This window comes from Schistocerca serialis, chromosome 9 (assembly GCF_023864345.2).
Source record: "Schistocerca serialis cubense isolate TAMUIC-IGC-003099 chromosome 9, iqSchSeri2.2, whole genome shotgun sequence".
Taxonomy (NCBI): Eukaryota; Metazoa; Arthropoda; class Insecta; order Orthoptera; family Acrididae; genus Schistocerca; species Schistocerca serialis.
In genome coordinates, this window is record NC_064646.1 from 478,983,173 (window position 1) to 479,003,522 (window position 20,350).

Below are 20,350 nucleotides of genomic sequence, written 5' to 3' on the forward strand. Positions count from 1 at the left end.
TTACGAAGATTCTAAATTGATTCATAAAATTGTTATTAAATATTGTGTGTCCGCGAAAGCGGCCGTTAGAGGCTGCTACCGTGTGCATAGGGCAGATGGCAGCAGGTGTCCCTCGGCAAGACGAGGCTTCACTTCGCACCCAGCCAACGAAAGACCCGCGTCAGTCAAACGCAGGTGTGCGCACTGCGTCGCATGACGTCAGAAACAGGCTGTTACAAAACGCTTATTTTCAGTAATAACAGAAAGTGAACTCGCAAGGACTGTACACCGTCCTGGATCGTTTAGATTTCGTAAAAGTAACTGTTAGTGTGTCGCCCGTAATGATAACAAATCCGAGTGGCAAGTGGTGACAATTATTTTTCATTTTTATGGCGACCATTTATATTAATTATCGGTAGTCATGGCAAAGGCAATTTAGTAGGAACTTACCTTGGAGGGCGCCTCTGAACTGCTCGTAGTGCTGTTTAGGGTAGAGAGATTTAATGTCAGTATGAACGTAATGAATATTACAGTCTTGTGCGATTGAAACTTTACCAAATATATGTACCAATTAAAACTCGAAATCTACATTTGTAATCATAGTCCTGATCCAGCAGAGCAAACAGAGTGTAGAAACATTTTTTCAGTGGGCTGGACAAGAACGTGGACTTGCAGACTGGGAACTATGGTCGCTTTCTGGCTGACAACAGAAATAGTTACCAGGCGCTCTTAAAAGACGGCGAACAATATCTACAACGGTTCCAATTTCCTCCTATGACTAATAATGATTATAAGTGTGGTAACCAAGAAAATAAATTGAACTTCAGTGCATAAAAGCTATGGTTTATGCAAAAAAAGGAAAAGATAAATATAAAGCCTTTGATTCAGGCTAAATAGTGAAGTAGAAAATCTTGTTTTATCGGATATAACTTCTCGATTACTTGAACTATTACAAGAAAGTAAAATATAAAACGTGTTTTGACCTCCCTTACCTTTAAGTTGAGAACAGAAGCTTAGGCTATGTTATCTGTTCCTCAGGAGCATGCAGGCTTCATGAAACGCAGCCTACATGCTGTAGTGGAAAAGGAAGCAAGAACGACACAATCTTCGCAGTGAATCATCCCCTTTCATTTTCGTAATAAAAAATTATGGATAAGTGAATTCCCACCCCTACTTCTAATGAATTAGGGAAAGTGTCGTATGGACGCTCACATTGGTGCCTACGATAGTGATGCATTATGTGACAACTGAAAAGTGAAAAAAATTGTGTGTTTCTCTGTCATGTAAAGACTGAAAAACATATGTGAAAAATTTCTAATTATAAAAAATTTTATTATTTCTATGTAATATATGTAAATGATTTGTATAAGTCCATTATGTCATGTTTCTCTCTCTCTCTCTCTCTCTCTCTCTCTATATATATATATATATATATATATATATATATATATATATATATATATATATGTGTGTGTGTGTGTGTGTATATATAATTTGTATGTGCACTGTTTAAGCAATTTTGATAAAAATCAATTTCATTTAAAAAAGGTCAACTATAAGAACATACCTTGTTTCTAATATTTCATTTTGCTCAAAAATAAATTTTTCCAGAAAACTAAATAAGGGATGGTGTGGCAAAACAAGTGCTGTATCGTTATAGAGATAAGGAGGCGAGGGAGTGTGCCAGGTCTTACCCCAGTTCACTGCTAGTAGCGCCATGTCACCATAACATGTTTGTGCGAAGCAAGCCAGTATTGCACCATAATTAACAATGAAATTAAAAGTTAAAGTTGCATTTTCAGACACTGTCAACAAATGCCTTAGTGTAATAATGTTTAAACTGTCAAGTCTCAGACTGATTAGGTCAATATTTTTACCTAAACACATCCTTTTAAGGAAAAAATAAGTGGTGCTAAATGATATAATCATAGTCCTGATCCAGCTGAGCAAACAAAGAATAGAAACATTTCTTTCAGTTGGCTAGACAAGAATGTGTACTTGCAGACCAGGAACTATGATCACTTTCTGGCTGACCACAGAAATAGTTGCCAACCTCTCGTAAAAGACTGCGAACAATATCTACAACAATTCCAATTTCCTCCTGTGATTAATAATGATTATTAATAAGTTAACCAGTCCGCCGCCCCACATAGTGGTCTTGAAACGTAGCTCGGCATGTGGTTCTGGTTTGGATTAATAAATGTCCGTTACTAATCATAGATGCCATAATATGTGATTGATTGTAATCACTGTGAGTGGAAAGGTTCAAGGGTGTTCGAGAAAATCGACATTTAGAGTGCTGAAGGCTATTATTTCCCATTTTGGTGACGTAATTCACACTCTGCATTTGTTACACAGCAACTGGAGGATGACGATCTATACTGAATAGAGTATAATGGTCAGTGCCACTAGCACAGTGACACTTGAAGGATTCAGTGTGAATTTCACTGCTCCTGCTCCCTTCTCAACCAAAAGTCTTTAAAATAACTTTTTTTATCAACTCATTGAACCAAATCTGATTAGGGACTTTAGATCTTCTTTTATATGGTCTTCGATCCATCAGCTTACCGGAATATACATGGAATTCGCTCTGTCGTCAGCAGTGCCACGTTTGTTTGTGTAGCTGTTCTCGAAGCTTCGAGGAGAGCGGCCCGACTTCGCACGCCAGCTGTCGGTGGTGGCCGGCGACCTCAGCTCGCCGGACTTCCGGCTGGCGGAGCAGGACATGGCTGCCCTGCAGCGTGACGTCAGCGTCGTCTTCCACTGCGCCGCCAGCGTCCGCTTCAACGACAGCCTGCGCCAGGCCGTCAACACCAACGTGGTGGGCACGAAGCGCGTGCTGCAGCTGGCCGAGCAGCTGCCCAACCTGCAGGTCTGAGGAATGTGTAAAACGGCGTAACATGCTCTTAGAGTAAGGGAGTGTATTTACACCGATGAGCCAAGAGCCACTCATTGAAAACAATTGAAGCATGCTTTAAACATGGTGAGATATCAATGTAGCTTGATACATGTACACATAACCAGCGGATATGTAAATGATTAGAGTTACAATTCTTTTTGACCAGCACAATGGTCACCAGTGTGCATTAGTTTTATTCATGTTTACTGTTGTTACCAGGGCATGATCACAGTGAAGGACATGAAGATGCTGTGTACTATCATGAAGTAGCTGAATCACCACATGACAGGGTTTGAAAGGGGCCTCTTTGTGGGTCTCCATTTGGCTTCCAAGTTGAATCATGTCGGTTCCAGATTTGTGGGGCATTGGGATGCGATGCGCTATTGGCCTGATGTTGGACTGCGTGGAAATGTGAGGTCACTCATACTCATCGTCATGGTTCCAGTGGACAGCATCTGACCCCCACAAGGGAGGATCCTGGTATAGTACACCAAGCACATCACAGCCCCTTGACAACTGTACCTACAAGCAGAGAATAGGTAATGAGCTCCCTTCAACGTTCTGTGCCAACCCACATCATTGGTTGGGGACTAGTAGCATTTGGACTAGGAAATTAGTGTCGCATGCGTAGGCTGCAGTTAATACCACAGCACAACTTGCCACATCTGGGGTGACATAGTGACCGAGAAGTAAGGACTGCTAATGAGTGACGTGCGGTTCTGCGAGTTGGTGACGACCTAGGGAGAGGTCCCTTACATCCAATGTATTGGAGGGCAAAACGTTGTTACTCCTGCCATCATGGGTTAGGGAACCATTGTATATGAATTCAAGTCTTGATTGGTATCTATTCGTAGAAATGTGACAGCACAATTATAAACCATGAACATCCTGCAGCATCATGTGTTAACTCTCTTGTGAAGTATCATGATACCATTTTTCATCAGGACAACGATCTTTCGTATGAGGCATGTATCTCTATGAACTGTCTGTGGTACAGTAAGTTACTCCTGCGGCCAACAACATACACATGTCACTGACAGAAAATGTATGGATTTACACCTGTCCCCAACAGAACATACATGGACACAACTCAAACGTCAACTCCATCACAGTGTCGGATTCATGATATCAAGGACCAGTTACTGTGGTTGTGAGCCACATTCCCCCAGTAAAGGATCCAATGACTCTATGACATCTTTCCCAACCAGATTAGTGTGTGTATCCAGGCCAGTGGTATCATAGTCATAAGTGGGCTCATATTGCCATGTTCTTTGCAAAAATGACTAGACTATGTAATCACTAAAATGATGTCATATACCCTCTAAACCATTTAAATTTCATTTCGTTTCCTCCTACTCCTATTCTGGGTTTTGCGCTTTTTGTCGAGCACTTTGTTTTTCTGATTAATGCCATAATGGTCCACATTTGGAACGCAATGAAGTAGTCATTGTGCATGGGGTCGATTCGACAAGACCTCAGTAGGCCTATTCATTGGTGATGCAGTTAAATTACGCGCCGGTGTTTTCTGGGCGTGAGGCGTGGGCCCAATAGTGAGCCAGAAGTATTTCCACAGGTTCACATAAGGACAATTTGGTGGCCAAAACTTCTATGTATGATTACTATCATTCTACTCAAACCATTGTCGGACGATTCTGGCCTTCTAACAAAGGAAGCTATCCTGATGCAAGATGCTATTGCCATTGGGGAGGGGGGCGGGGGAGGTTATCATACTTGAAGGGAAGCTGGTGCTCCACATTCAAGTTCACATAGTCTACAGCTCTCATGGACCCTACGATTACTGTCAGTACTGTCACATGTCCCATGGAGTCCATGTGAATGACCAGCATAGCTTTGTAGTAACCCTATTAGCATGAGTCCATGGCACATTGCATGTTTTGTGCAGCCGTTCCCCAGGCATGACCATCGCCCTAGGGAAACAAGAAACTGTGTTTCAGCTGATCAGGCGAGCCATTGCCATTATTTCGCTGTCCTGTCTCGATGATCCTGTGACTACCGCAGTGGTAACTGTTGGTCGACATCTGATTATGTGAAGTTCTTCGCCTGTAGAGGACTACATTCATAAATGTGCACTGAATAGTGAGGGCTGAAACACACATACTTGTATTAGAATTATACTCCGTCGTTAGGTCTGCCACATATCGCCCACCACCAATCTTGCCTCAAAGAGTGGCCAAGCATCGGAGTTCCATGTTCTGTAAATAACATGGAAGTCCAACACCCTGTCGCCTGATCATGAGTTCTACTTTTTTCAACCACTTCCCATAGATGCTCACAGTAGTAGCTACGAAACACCCGATCAGCTTTGACGTTTCAGAGACGCTCATTCTTATGAATGGATTAGATTAGATTAATACTTAATCCATACATCATGAATATGATACTTTGTAATGATGTGGAATATGTCAGTTTAACAAAAGATTTCTGTACATGCCATCATTCAAGTCTTTCTTTTGCAGTAGAAGGAGTTGTCATTCAGAAATTCTCTTAATTTCTTTTCAAATGTTGGTTACCAATCTATCAGACTTGTAATGCTATTTGGTAAGTGACCAGAGATTTTTGTGGCAGAAAAATTCACCCAATTCTGTGCCAAAGTAGTGAATTCAGACTGTCTTTCAATTGCTTTTGTGTTTGGATGTGTTATTAATAACAAATTTCATAAGGGAATATATATAGTAGTTACTTTCGTGGACTTGAAGAAGGCCTATGGCTCAGTTAACAGACAAACACTATTCCAGATACTTTATGAATCAGGGATAGATGAAAACACCAGAAGCCTTGAACAAACGCTCACAGATACAACATCAAGAATTAAGTTTCAAGGCGAAATTTCTGAACCATTCAAAATCAAAACAGGAGTTCGACAAGGAGATGGACTGTCCCCAATTCTCTTTAACTTGGTTTTAGATAAAAGAGTAAAAACATGGGAAAGCACGTTAAAAAACAGAGCCTCAAAGGTTAAAAGAATGGGGGAAGGAAAGATCAAATTTGAAGTGAAATGTTTAGCCTTTGCGGAGGATATGGCATTGATAACTGAAAACCTAACAGACACAATAGTTATGTGTGATCTGTTACACGAGATTGCTGAAAAAACTGGGCTAAAAACATCCTATGAAAAATCCGAGTACATAGAACACAAACATAATACAGAAAAGTGTATGAACACAAAGTATGGAAAAATTAGAAGAGTTGATAGATTCAAATACCTAGGCAAGTGGAACCAAGCCAATGGACTGGATAACACAACAAATAAAGAAAGAATAAAATGTTAGAATTTGCATATAAATTAACACAAAACTACTACAATAAGAAATCAATATCCATACAAGCGAAGATTAGACATTATAATTCAGTTATTAGGACACAAGCAACGTATGGACCAGAGTGCCTAACATAATACTAAGAAAAATTCTACGTCTTGAGAAAAACACGGAAAATAGGTAGATTAAAAGGAGAAATGAAGACTTATACAAAAATACAGAAAAGATCACAGATACAATGAGAAAGAGATGGCTAAAATTTTATGGACATTTAAAAAGAATGGAAGAAACACGGATTACAAAGAAAATTTTTAATTACGTTAGTAAGCTGAAAAAAAACTGTAGGATGGATAGAAGTAGTAAAGCAAGACGCCAACAAAATAGGTGTTACAGAAGAAATAATACGTGACAGGAATCACTACAGGCTACTGATAGGAAACGCAAACTATGAAGAAGATGAGCCGAAACCTCGACTCAAGAGAGTGTGGACAGATGAGCAGAGACGAGCAGTTGGCGAGAAAATGAAGAAATACTGGTGAGAACAGAAGAAAAAGAAACACCATAAGTCTTAAGTTGTATGCAGTCCATAGCTGGCCAAATTCATAAATAAATATATATATTTACACCTATATTGACAGTAGCTTCACAAAATATATATATACGGATATTCACAGTAGCTTCACAATTTTATATATATATAATTGTGAAGCTACTGTGAATACCCATAGCTCCTTAAATGTCCGCAAGATGATGTTGGATCCAGCGATTATTCTGAGTACAAGTTTTGTGCAATTAATGCGTTTTTACTTATTGATGAATTAACCCAAAATATGATGCTACATGAAAGCGGAAAATGCAAACAGGTCTGTAAGCTAATTTACTTCTATGTTTATCACCAAAATTTGCAATAACATTAATCACAGAAGTAGAAAATGTATGGAATCATCTATGTGTTTCTTCCAATTCAATCCCCATCAATGTGCCCACTAAAAATTTTGCAATATTCTTCCTTAGCTACAGACTTCTTTTCAAATTCTATATTAATGGTTTTGTACCATTTACTGTACGGAGCTGAATATACTGTGTTGTATCAAAATTTTTGACAGTCAGTTAATAATTTCCTGCAGGACAGCATATTCAAATTCCTCAGCGATTTCCTGTTTGTTGGCTGTTACTACTGAACTTGTATCATCAGCAAAAAGAACTAGATTTGCATCATCATGAATATAGACTGGCATGTCATTAGCATACATTAAGAACCGTAAGGGACGCAATATTAAACATTGTCAGACCCATTCTTGATACCACCCAAATCTGAGAAATCTTCTGATTTTTGCGCATTGTGTGAACTGTGTGTTTAACCTTCTGCACTAGCCTAGTTAAATATGTATCAATTCATTTAGGCACTGTCCCACTAATACCACAGTACTTAAGTTTATCTAGAAGAATTCCATGATTTATACAATAAAAAGCCATTCATAGACCACAAAAATCCCAACTGGTAATGTTCGGTTATTCAGAGCATTCAAAATTTGATCAGGGAAAGCATATAGAGCATTTTTTGTTGAAAAACCTTTGTGAACACCAAACTGGCATTTTGTTGGTAATTTACTTTTTCAAATACTTGAAGTTACTCCTGAACATATTACATTTTCAATAAGTTTTGGCAAAGGTGTCAGAAGTGAGACTGGGCGGTAGTTGTTGGCTTTGGACCAATCCCCCTTTTCATGCAATGGTTCAACAGTAGATTTCAGTCTATCAAATAAAAATGTTCTATTTCAGTGAGCTATTACATATGTGGCTGAAAATCCTACTTAACTGTTTAGAATAAGCATTTAGTACTTTGTGGGAGATGCCATCAATTCCATGCAAGCTTCTAATTTTGAATGAGTTTATTATTTTCCTAATTTCAGAAGAAGAGGTGAGAAGAATTTCAATTTCATCAAATTTCATAGGTATTGCTCTTCCACATACATAGTTTTACCTTTTCTGATGAATATCTTTATACCATTTTCTCCTGTTTTCATTCACTTTGAATGTAAACTGTTTGAATGTTAAGTGTCGGACAATAAAAATCCGTCCTCTGTCATAGCCGCTTATGCAATTGGATTTCCTTATTTTCGGCCTTTATTTCCTTTTGAATGATTCCTTACTGAGCCACGTGTTTGTAACGCCACCAAACGACATTAAATCTCGTGGTGGGTTCTGGTACGTGGTTCCAATCGACAACAAGTGATATATCGCATCCTTTGTAACTGATGGCCCATGCTACGCAATAGTGAACAGTGACCACACCAGTATATTCGTCCTCACTGCAGGAATGCATCAAGACCGCTCCTTACACTCCTGCTCTATCTCCTGTACAAAACCAACTTCCCATAAGAGCCCTCTTCCCTGTTTTTTCATCAGTAAGCTAACCACGCCAGTTTCCCAGCAGTCCACCGCACCCTCCATTCGTCCTATAATTCCCTGCAGCTCCAGCTCAATAACTTCAACAATAACTTCAACTCCATCTGTAATCAGTGATGCCTTTGCAACAATCCTGAAACAGCCAGACAATAAGTTATTGTAAAATGTACCCAAGTCGTCGTTCCTGAGATCTTACCTTATAGTCCAGAACCGTCCAGTTTATCTAATTAACAGGAGTAAGTCAGAACAGAGTATGATACGATACTTATCAACACTTCTTTTGTCAAAAAAACATTCTGATTCAAAATGTGTGGACAGCTGTAACTAGTGAAATTAAAATGCTTCTACACTAAATAATTGATTAAAATTTGATAACTTAATAATCAGTTTAATTTCCTTTTCGAGAATTGAGTACACAGTTTTGCCTTCTCTTCTGAGAACCTGAAAGCTTGCATTACTTCCATAACTACTTCGCTGTGTAAACTGTCAGTGATGCATGAGGAAGTTAGTAAACTACATGTTATGACTTTCGATCTAGGATTCCATTAGGCAGAGTATCCATTTAAATAAAAAATTCTGTTTGTACTTAAAATTACCTTTATTTCAGGAACACGTACTGCTTTATAATTACAACATGTATTGATAAAACAATTTTACCAATAGACTGTTAAAAAATATTGTTTTTCAGGTATTCCTGTACATCTCGACCTCCTTCTGCCACTCAGACCATCAAGTCGTTGAAGAAAAATTGTACCCACCAAAAGCAGACCCAGAAAAGATTATGAATATTGTTTCGTCAATGGACGACGACCTTTTAGAGATTATAACACCAAAGTAAGGAAATAAAAACAGTTCAGTTTTCCAGTTGTGAAATAGCTAGTAATTTAGAATGATTAAAATTAATTTCATCAGCCAAACATTATAACACCCACCAGTGGTCTTTCGGTCGCTCTGAAATTCAAGATAGCAACAAACACTTATACAAAATATCACACCAAGTCAGCAATCACATAGAAGCTTATACCGGTTTGCGGAACGTGTCCGAATGTTGGCACTCACCTCACATAGTACCCAGGTATTATGAAGAGGTGTCTCGTGTTCTCTGGAATGGTGTTCGATTACATCCTAAATGTATCTGACAGAACCACGATCTGGCCAATGTAAAGAGAAGGATGTCAACTAGAATTCTCTTCTGTGGTCCTGACAGCCCCCTTCCCTTGATGTAGGCCTTGTTCTTACGGGACATGCCCAGTAACTGAAGGTAAGTAGATACATCAAGAACTACCTATCTCACTACGACAATAGATGGAGAAATGACATGAACAGTTTTATGAATGAACTCATTGTTATAACTTTAACACCATTTCAGAGATTTCTTTTGTTATCATCGGCGATTTCGTTGGACCAGAAGAGATCCACGTGCAGAGCTTTTACAAACCATTATGGTGAAAATTATATGGCGGTTGACGGTCACAAACTGACTGCCTTGAGGTGATCAGCTTCATGAGTTCCATTTTCAGCCCTTAAGGACCGTGAACGACGACCCGCCACCGTGTCATCATTCGCCAATGGCGTCATCAGAATGTGGTATGAAGTAGCGTGAGATGAGCACCCCACTCTCCCTGCCAGTGTCAGCTGCAACTGATGCTGCTCAGTCAAGTGTCAACTGGTATCGAGAAGCTGAGTGTTCTCCATTCCAGTGTTTGCACAATTGAAAAATACCGTACCGGGAATTCTTCCTCTGCCAATTGCATGGCCATCAGACACCCCGACACGTCAGCCATGGAGGCGAAGGTGGTATGGAACTAACAGTTGGTAATGATATTTTGTTTTTTATTGAGATGAAACTGGGGACCTGTTGGATGACAGTGAGATAGGATTCGTCGAACTAGAAAAAGCGTTCGACAATGTGAAGTGCTATAAGGAGTTAGAATTCCCGTGTGTGTAAGCTACAGAGTCATAATATACAATAAGCACAAGAAACAGGAGGGAAAAATTGAAATGGGAGACAAAGAATGAAGTGCTCGGATTGAAAAGGGTGTCAGAAAAGGACACAGCCTCTTGTGATTGGTGTAGTTCATGCACTTCACCTTACAGCCAGTGGAAACCACGGAAAAACCCCAGGCAGGGAAGTAGCATTCGATTGATAGTTTTTAGCTTGTGTTGCAGTGACTTGCATGTCGTCAAATGATTACACTGAGCTGATTTATTGGTGATTTAAAACTAAGTTACTGGGTTGTAGTTGTTTAGCTAAATAGTGTAAAAAACCTAATTTTTTACACTTAAATTGTTGGAGTTACTGATATGGTAGCTCATATGGTAAGCAAGGCTTTATGATTAGATTGAAATAGCACGGAGTCATGAGGGAAAAACGTACATCAACGCTAGGACCTAAATTTTGAGGAGACTATACACCACTGTCCTCCAGTATCCTCAATAATTTAGGAGAATTCGCGTGTGAGTCCTGGGCAGTGTTAATGAATGCAATAAGCAATTTCATAAGCGAGGAGAAGATATTTGAGTAGTTAGTAGCCATCATGTTTGTCTCTTCTATGAGGGCATTGTTGACCACAACGAAGTTCTTCTTGAGTAGTAACGTATATGTAATAATACTAACATCATTGGCATTTGTACTGGGGCGAAGGCGATCTGTGAGGGATAGATTTCTGCGATCGGGCTCCAACAAGCTGTCTGCTTGACTTGTGGAGACATATTCTGACAGTACCGATATGATTATACGTAGAGTATTCAAAAGATCTTGTTGTCGTCTTCTGCAGAAGTGTACCGTAAGTCGCTGAAGAAGCCAAGTGTTACTAGTGATTGGATAAAAGCGAGAGTCATTCCCATTTCTATGAAGGGTGTGTACAGGCACACCAAATTATAGCCAAATGTATCTAAGGTCGGCCTGCTGTTGAAGTTTGAAACATATTCTATTCTCACGTTTTACGACATTTCTGGAGACCAAAAATTTCCTCTCTGGGAAACAACAAGAATTCCGAAAACTAAGAACGTGTGAAACTCAGCTCGCTCTATTGATCCATGACATGACGATCTCATTTTACTGGCACTCAGGAAGATACCGTCTTCCTTGACTTCTGGAAGCATGCGATACAATTCCGTACTGCCTCCTTGATACCGTCTTCCTTGACTGCTGGAAGCATCGATACATTTCCGTACTGCCTCCTAATGAACAAAGTACAAGCGTAAGAACATCAGACCAGCTCTGTGAATGGATTGCTGAGTTTCTAGCAAACAGGACACTGCCTGTCATCCTGAATGGAAACATAAAACTAACGTTGTATCTACATCAGGGAAGTGTTTTGAATCGTTACTTTTCTCAGTATGTATAAATAGCCAGTCAGAAGTTCCATGATGAGTATGAAGATGCTGTCATACACACAGAAGCCGCAATGCAAGTAAATTGTAGCAGGAAGATCTGCACAGCCTAAAAACATTAAAAAATGTAACACAATGTGCACAAGTAAGTAGATCGCTCAGACCAATCATTTCGCTAGAAGCATTCACATCATAAAAGTATCTTCGAGTATGTGTACAGAGAAAATTAAGGGGAGTTTGCTGGCAAAAATACGAAAATTTTCACGTTTTACAAAACATGCCCTAGAATATTACGTACTCTTTCCTCCACAAAATAGTGCATAAATTATCTGTGTGTGACGTTTATAAATATTTTATTTTTAATTTTGAAGTCTTACATGCGTATCTGCGAGATCACCAAATTTCGGACGTGCATCTGTTTGTATGTGAATATCTCGGAAACTACATTTTATAGAAGGCTTTGATTTTCATCTCTGACAGAAAAAAACCTGGAGCTCGATGTTAGTCACACTGTTATTTCGCAGTCGCTTGGCAATTGTTTGTTTATTTTGAGTGAAACAGTGACTTCCGACGTAATCTGGTGCAGTTTGACGTAATTTAAACATGCCTAGAAGTGCTAGTCTATTCAAGAAACGTAAGTTTAGTGGAAACCAACACACTAGAAGTGTAAAACCGTGTGTTGTTCAAGATTTGGAACCCAAAAGCAGTGTAAAATCAAATAACCTTGATGTGCCACCAGATAACAAGAGAGATGTGACCTCACCCAATGCAAGCAAAACTAAATTACATAAACAATTCGAGGAACTACGATTACTGCAGGATAATTTAGAAAATAGTACGCCTTGTCTGCGCTATGTTTTGTGTGATATGAACATTTTAATTCAGGTGTTGTGTGATAAATTGTGCTGTAATATTTGTGTCGGAAAAGTAATTATTGAAGAAGATATTTCTGCAAGAATAGGACTCACTACGACAATAGCAATTATTTGCACTGGCTGTGACAACAAAAAGTCATTTGTAACGTCAAATGAATTCAACTATAATCTTTATGGGGTAAATGCAAGGCTTTGCTATGCCACGAGAGCTATCGGAAATGGTCTTAGTGCAGGTCAGTATTTCTTTTTGGTTATGAATCTACCACCACCACCTTCAAAAATTCAGAGGTATACTAAAGTTATAGGAGAAGCTGTTGAATCTGTCGCTTCCCTGTCAATGAAGGCTGCAACAAATGAAGCTGTTGAAGTGGACGAAGGCAAAACTGATATACCAGTTACGTTTGATGGGACATGGCAAAACCGTGGTCACACGTCAAAAAACTCAGTTGCCACAATGACAAGTGTAGACACAGTCAAAGTAATTAATTTTGAGGCACTTACAAAACATTGCTGTAGCTCCTATGACAAAAATGGAAAAAATGAACATGAAAACTGACAGAAAAATTATGAGGGAACTAGCGGAGGAATGGAAGCCGATGCCGCAATGAAAATGTTTAGCAGATCACTGCAGGAAAGGGGTGTACGATACACCCAGTTCCTATGGGATGGAGATTCTAAGGCGTATAGGAGTGTTGTTGAAGCAAACTCATATGAAAATATAAAGAAATTGGAATGTGTTGTGCATGTGCAAAAGAGGATGGGCACACGCCTCAGAAAATTAAAACGATCTCTTCGCACCACCATCGCAAACCACTTAGAGGTCGGCTGACTGATAAAACAATAATCAGCTCTAGAAGCATTACGGAACGGCCATCAGAAATATCTGAAATTATTTGGAAAGTATGAGGAAAGCAGTCTGGGCCACATCCACAAACTCTCAACCGACAGAAAACCGACACATGCACTCTGCCCACCTTGACCTGAATCGTGCTGAAGTTTCAGGAGTGTCTTTTGAACACAATAACTCTGTTCCTGAAGCTGTTATGGAAGCAATAAAACCAATTTACAGGGACCTAGCTCACCCATCCCTCTTCCGAAAATGTCTACATGGGCGAACACAGAATCCTAATGAATCATTCAATAACATTATCTGGACACGAGTGCCCAAAAATGTTTTTGTAGGGCTCAATACACTAAAATGGGGAGATGGTGATGCTGTATTAACATTTAATGATGGAAATATGGGAAGAAGAAGAGTTTTAAAACATCTTAACATTACTCCGGGCTACCATACTGTAAAGGGCTTGAAGTTATTGAAGAAGATAAGACTCTCCAAGAGCACAGCGAGCAGCTCAGTTCACCACCAAAGAACCAAGATCAATCAGAAGAAAGAAGCTTTTGGAGAAGGAAGCTGGCAAAGATGGTGATGCTGATTATGCTGCTGGGTGTTTTGAGACTTAATTTAAAATTACAAGTCAATTTTTATCATTTTATACTTTAAATCTGATTTTCTCAAAATGACATTTTTTATACTTTATGTTCCTTTATATCAAAGCCTACTTGTGATAGCTATATGAAACTTTGGCACCTATTTCATTGTAATATATTGTACCTACTGAAGCACAACCATAGCAATAACTTGAATAGAAGGCCATCTAGGCCAATATGTGTGCAATTATTTCTAATAAAAATAGCATAATGGAAAATACATATACATCTCTCCTTTTTTTACCTAATCTCTTAATTCTGGTTCAGAAGACATAAATAACATGGATAACACAGCTGTAAAAATTGTACAGTGTTATCTTCATTAGTTCCAGAGATAAAGATACATGAAGTAGGCTAATTTAACATTGTCTGCATAGGCCCGGCAAACTTACCTTAAATGAAATGATTGCATAAAGTTAATTGCAGTAGTAGAAAACGAATAAGCATTCAGGATCAAATTTGCAATTAAATGACATTTAAAAGTGTAAATGGTCTAGAAACCCGACAATCTAGAGCAATGACATTACAAGCCCCACTCCCCCATATCAATGAAGTTATCATTCTTATCAGCGACGTCATTACCCTTGTCAGTGATTTCATCATGATAGTCATACGACAGGCCTCATCTCTCTCTGTCCTACATTTCCCCTTCTCCTCCTGTTTACAGCCCATCACACCATAGTAATAAGATAGGGCAACCGATCATTTGAATTGCGTAAAAATGGAGTAACATTCAGAGATATGCAGTATTTCTATATTAAGAATTGCGTACGCTTCACTTTAATAGCGTAGAAATAACGTCATGTTCAGACATATTTGCCTCTGACTGCATAAAATGTGGCCTTCCTCAAAGATATACATTATTTCCATGTTGAGAGGAAATGTACCGAGGCCTCACTTGAATTGGCGCCATGTTACAAGTAACTGAGTGAACTGAGTACGCAAACACAAACACACACACATATACACACACACACATACACACTGTGTAAATACTGTACTGGCTCAACGTTAAATTTCATATCACATTTTTGTACAGAACACCAAAAAAATATGTACGGCACAATACTTTCATATTTCCTCCATCAAATTTTGTCTGATTTATGCACCTCAGTAAATTTCCTATTTCTCTCTGGATTGCTTCATCATTCAGTTTTGTCTCAGACTTGTACACAACATTATAGAATTACGTACAATATTTCAACATATGCTTCATAATCGTCTGTTCTATACATCGGAGTAAGTTTTCTATGTCTCTCTCTTTCTAATCTGTAAAAACTGTTCTACCTCAACACTAAATTTCATCTGACATGTGTGTGCACAACATAATATAAGTTACGTACAATATCGTCACATTTTCTCGATTATCCTCATCACAATTAGCAAATTTTACCTTCGTGTCATGCTTAAATTATAATATATTACATAGCGTACGCAGACATAAAAACACTCCAGATATACACTACTGGCCATTAAAAATGCTACACCACGAAGATGACGTGCTGCAGACGCGAAATTTAACCGACAAAAAAAAATGCTGTGATATGCAAATGATTAGCTTCTCAGAGCATTTACACATGGTTGGCGCCGGTGGCGACACCTATAACATGCTGACACGAGGAAAGTTTCCAACCGATTTCTCATGTAAGGAGGAGAAATGCGTACCATCACGTTTCCGACTTTGATAAAGCTCGGATTGTAGCCTATCGTGATTGCGGTTTATCGAGCAGTAAGCTCGCGTTGTTCGAGATCCAATGAGTGTTAGTAGAATATGGAATCAGTGCGTTCAGAAGGGTAATACGGAACGCCGTGCTGGATCCCAACGGCCTCGTATCACTAGCAGTCGAGATGACACGCATCTTATCCGCCTTGCTGTAACGGATCGTGCAGCCACGTCTTGATCCCTGAGTCAACAGATGGGGACGTTTGCAAGACAACAACCATCTGCACGAACAGTTCGACGACGTTTGCAGCAGGATGGACTATCAGCTCGGAGACCATGGCTGCAGTTACCCTTGACGCTGCACCACAGACAGGAGCGCCTGTCATGGTGTACTCAATGATGAACCTGGGTGCACGGATGGAAAAACGTCATTTATTCGGATGAATCCAGGTTCTGTTTACAGCGTCATGATGGTCGCATCCGTGTTTGGAGATATCGCGGTGAACACACATTGGAAGCGTGTATTCGTCATCGCCAAACTGGCGTATCACCCATCGTAATGGTATGGGATGCCATTGGTTACACGTCTCCGTCACCTCTTGTTCGTATTGACGGCACCGAACAGTGGACGTTACATTTCAGATGTGTTAAGACCCGTGGCTCTACCCTTCATTCGATCCCTGCGAAACCCCTACATTTCAGCAGGATAATGCACGACCGCATGTTGCAGGTCCTGTGCGAGCCTTTCTGGATACAGAAAATGTTCGACTGCTGCCCTGGCCAGCACATTCTCCAGATCTCTCACCAATTGAAAACGTCTGGTCAATGGTGGCCGAGCAACTGGCTCGTCACAATACGCCAGTCACTACTCTTGATGAACTGTGGTATCGTGTTGAAGCTGCATGGGCAGCTGTACCTGTACACCCCATCCACGCTCTGTTTGACGCGATGCCCAGGCGTGTCAAGGTCGTTATTACGGCCAGAGGTGGTTGTTCTAGGTACTGATTTCTCAGGATCTATGCACCCAAATTGCGTGAAAATGAAATCAGATGTCAGTTCTGGTATAATATATTTCTCCAATGAATACCCGTTTATTATCTGCATTTCTTCTTGGTTGTAGCAATTTTAATGGCCAGTAGTGTAATTTATTTTCATATACTGATCAGCCCAAACGTTATGACCACCTAACTAGTAGACGGTTTGTGGCATGGAAGCAATGAGGTGTTGGGTAAGCTGCTGGAGGGAGTTGGCATCATAGAGATGTCAAGGTGCTGTTCCCCTGGAAGACGAAGGATTCGCGACTTCTCATTGGTCACCTTTCAATGCCGATGGTCACATGCCCATTTCAGTCGTAGTTGATGATGTCGTGATGTTCACATTTGCACAGGCATGGGTCATCACTGCAGAGGCCCATCGGTAGGAGTGTTGGGTACAGTGTGTGTTCAGTTACAGTTTTGCTCTGTCCATGATTAAAGTCTGATGTTAGTCCCGCGACAGTTCGCCGCCTGTACTGTTTTATCAGTCTGTCCAACCTATGACGTCTGACCCACTGCGTTTGGATGTCGTTTCACATTGGTTTCGCCATGCGTTGAAGACACTCACCACAGCACTCCTTGAACACCTGACAAGTCACACAGTTTCCAAAATGCTCTGGGCCATCACAATGTGCGTTCAGTCAGATATATCGTATGCCTTCCCCATTCTACACACAGACAGCATGCTCACTGATATCACATGCAAGGCGCTTGTGTCTGAGTACCAGTCATTCCCCTCCGGGTGACACTACTGTCACCTGGGAAGGTTTATATCGATAGCAGGTAGACGGTCATAATGTTCTGGCTGATTCAGTGTATATACACAATAAGTCACAGTCGTATTCTCCTTACAGCACATGTCACTTGTGATCTTATGCTGTCACACGGTAGAAACATACACTGACCAGCCAAAACTTTATGGCCACCTACTTAATAGCGTGTGTGTCCATCTTTGGAACGAAATAAATAATTGATTCTACGTATCAGGGATTCGACGGTTTGTCGTTAGGTTTGAGGAGGTGTGTGGCATTAGACGTCTACGCACAAGTCATGTAATTCGCGTGAATAACGGGCGACTGATTTGCGTAATTGCTGAAGACGCCCGGTGGCGGCACAGATGGATTCCACAGGATTTACATCAGGCGAATTTGGTCGCCGACACATCAACATGAGTTCACTGCAGTGCCCCTCAAACGACTGTAGCACAGCTCTGGCGCCGAGACACGCTCAATTAAACTGCTGAGAAAACACATTGCCGTGGGAAAGACATCAAACATGAAGTGATGTGTGTTGTTCGTAGCTGTCAGCGTGTCTTCGATGCAAGCGAGTGAGAGTGTCTCCCACAGCACAACATTGCTCGCACCAGCCTGCGCCCGTGGCGCGCTGCATGTTTCGAGTAGCCGTTTACATCGATGACGGTGTTTGTGGAGGCTGCCAGCGACATAGAGTAGCATAAATGTGATGCAGCCGAAGAGCAGACACATTTCCATTGGTCGACGGTCGAATCCCGATGATCCCGTGCCCGCTGCAATCGTAACTGACAATGTCGTAGGGTCAAGACGTAGGGGCGGTCTACTGTGAAGCTTCCTGTTTGACAACGTGCTATGAATAGTGCGCTCCGAAAGACTTGTGCGTGTACCAGCATTGTGCTCTTTCGATAAACATGTTGCAGATCACCATCTGTCTTACTTTACAGGGCAGAAAAGCATCCAGGCCCCACGTTCTGTGAAGAGTCGTGGACGTCCAGCCATTTATCGCCTAGTGGATATTTCACTGTCCTCCTGTCTCTTTACTTAGATGCTCACGACAGTAGAGCGTGAACATTCGACCACTTTCGCCTTTCTCGAGATATTCGTTCACAGAATCTGCATAATATAATCTGCCCTTTGTCAAAGTCGCTTATTTCAACGGATTTCCTCATTTTCAGACCATACCTTCGCTAGAATGATTCCCCGTCCTTCCTCCGCTTTCATGTCTTTATTACCGCATCACGTGGCCGCAACACCACCAGGAATTGGTGGTGGTCATAATGTTTTAGTTTATCAGTGTACAAAGAGAATCACCGTTTTAGCAATTTTCGGAATATCATCTGTTGCAATCAATAGATCGCTTTAATTTACGTAGATACTTCAGACATTTTCATTACGCAACAGGTTATCTATCTGTATCTGCCTTAATAAAATCGAAATGGCACTGCTGTGTTGGCAGAAGAGCCAACACCGTGTTACTAGAGGAGGCTGAAATGCACGCGTTTTTGCCCACACAGGCTGGCGTGAGGAGGGAAGAACTGTACTGACGTGAGGTCTGGAATATGACAAGGAATTAGAAATCAGAAAGCGGACGTAATTAGTTTGATACTTAACTTAAATCCATTAATGGGGAACGTCGCTCTTGTCGGTACATGATTCACAATATTATCTGTTCAGAATTATAGTAACTGAATACGGCGCCTTGCTAGGTCGTAGCAAATGACGTAGCTGAAGGCTATGCTGAGCTATCGTCTCTGCAAATGAGAGCGTATGTAGTCAGTGAACCATCGCTAGCAAAGTCGGCTGTACAAATGGGGCGAGTGCTAGGGAGTCTTTAGCCTAGACCTGCCGTGTGGCGGCGCTCGGTCTGCAATCACTGACAGTGGCGACGCGCGGGTCCGACGTATACTAACGGACCGCGGACGATTTAAAGGCTACCACCTAGCACGTTTGGTGTCTGGCGGTGACACCATAGGCACTGTACTGCATTTTGTGTCAAGTTTTATGTAATGTATTACTGAAGGAAAAAAAATCGCGACACCAAGAAGAAGCTGTGCGACATAAACGAAAGATGGAAGGATTGTCTCTACATCTGAAAGATGATATCTATTCAAATTTCGCCCCAGTCGCATGTACAATGCTTACAAATATGAAGGCCTGAATTGAAAACTGTCGTTTCATGTTGATGATTTTGCCAGTATTTCTGTGACTACTTGGGTCTCAACTGAAATCAATGTGGTAACAAGAGAGTATGAAAAGAAAGATAATGTGTTAATGCTTTCTAAGAAAGAAGTCTCATGGAAACCATTCTGTTGTTCCAAATTTACCATATGTGAATACTAAAATAAAAAAAATCATGTATTAAGTTCTGTATAAAGTAATAATAAAAACAATAATAATAATAATACTGTTATTAAGATTTTTAAAACAATATAGTTTAAGTACTAATATTATTATTATTATTATCAACAATGTATTGGTATATAAAAATGTCAACACTGACCTTTGCCTCTCTGAAGCAAGTACTCTACCGACAGAAGTACCCAAGCACGACACGACCTCTGCCAGCACCACGTCTCCCACCTTTCAGACTTAGCAGAAGCTGTGAAACTTGTCAGATTGGCACTGCTGTTAGAAAGG

The 20,350-nt window shown here is 40.5% G+C and overlaps 1 protein-coding gene across 3 annotated transcripts in view; it reads left to right on the top strand.

The window, feature by feature from the left end:
• The window catches only part of LOC126418730 (fatty acyl-CoA reductase 1-like), a 498,968-nt gene that overhangs the window by 413,112 nt on the left and 65,506 nt on the right, over positions 1 to 20,350 (top strand). For 2 of the 3 annotated variants that reach the window (XM_050085640.1, XM_050085639.1), the window contains exons 3-4: positions 2,603 to 2,851; positions 9,254 to 9,399. In XM_050085640.1, coding sequence (XP_049941597.1) covers positions 2,603 to 2,851; positions 9,254 to 9,399 — 395 coding nt within the window. The remainder of the gene's footprint in view (positions 1 to 2,602; positions 2,852 to 9,253; positions 9,400 to 20,350) is intronic. The other variant, XM_050085641.1, reaches the window with a different exon arrangement.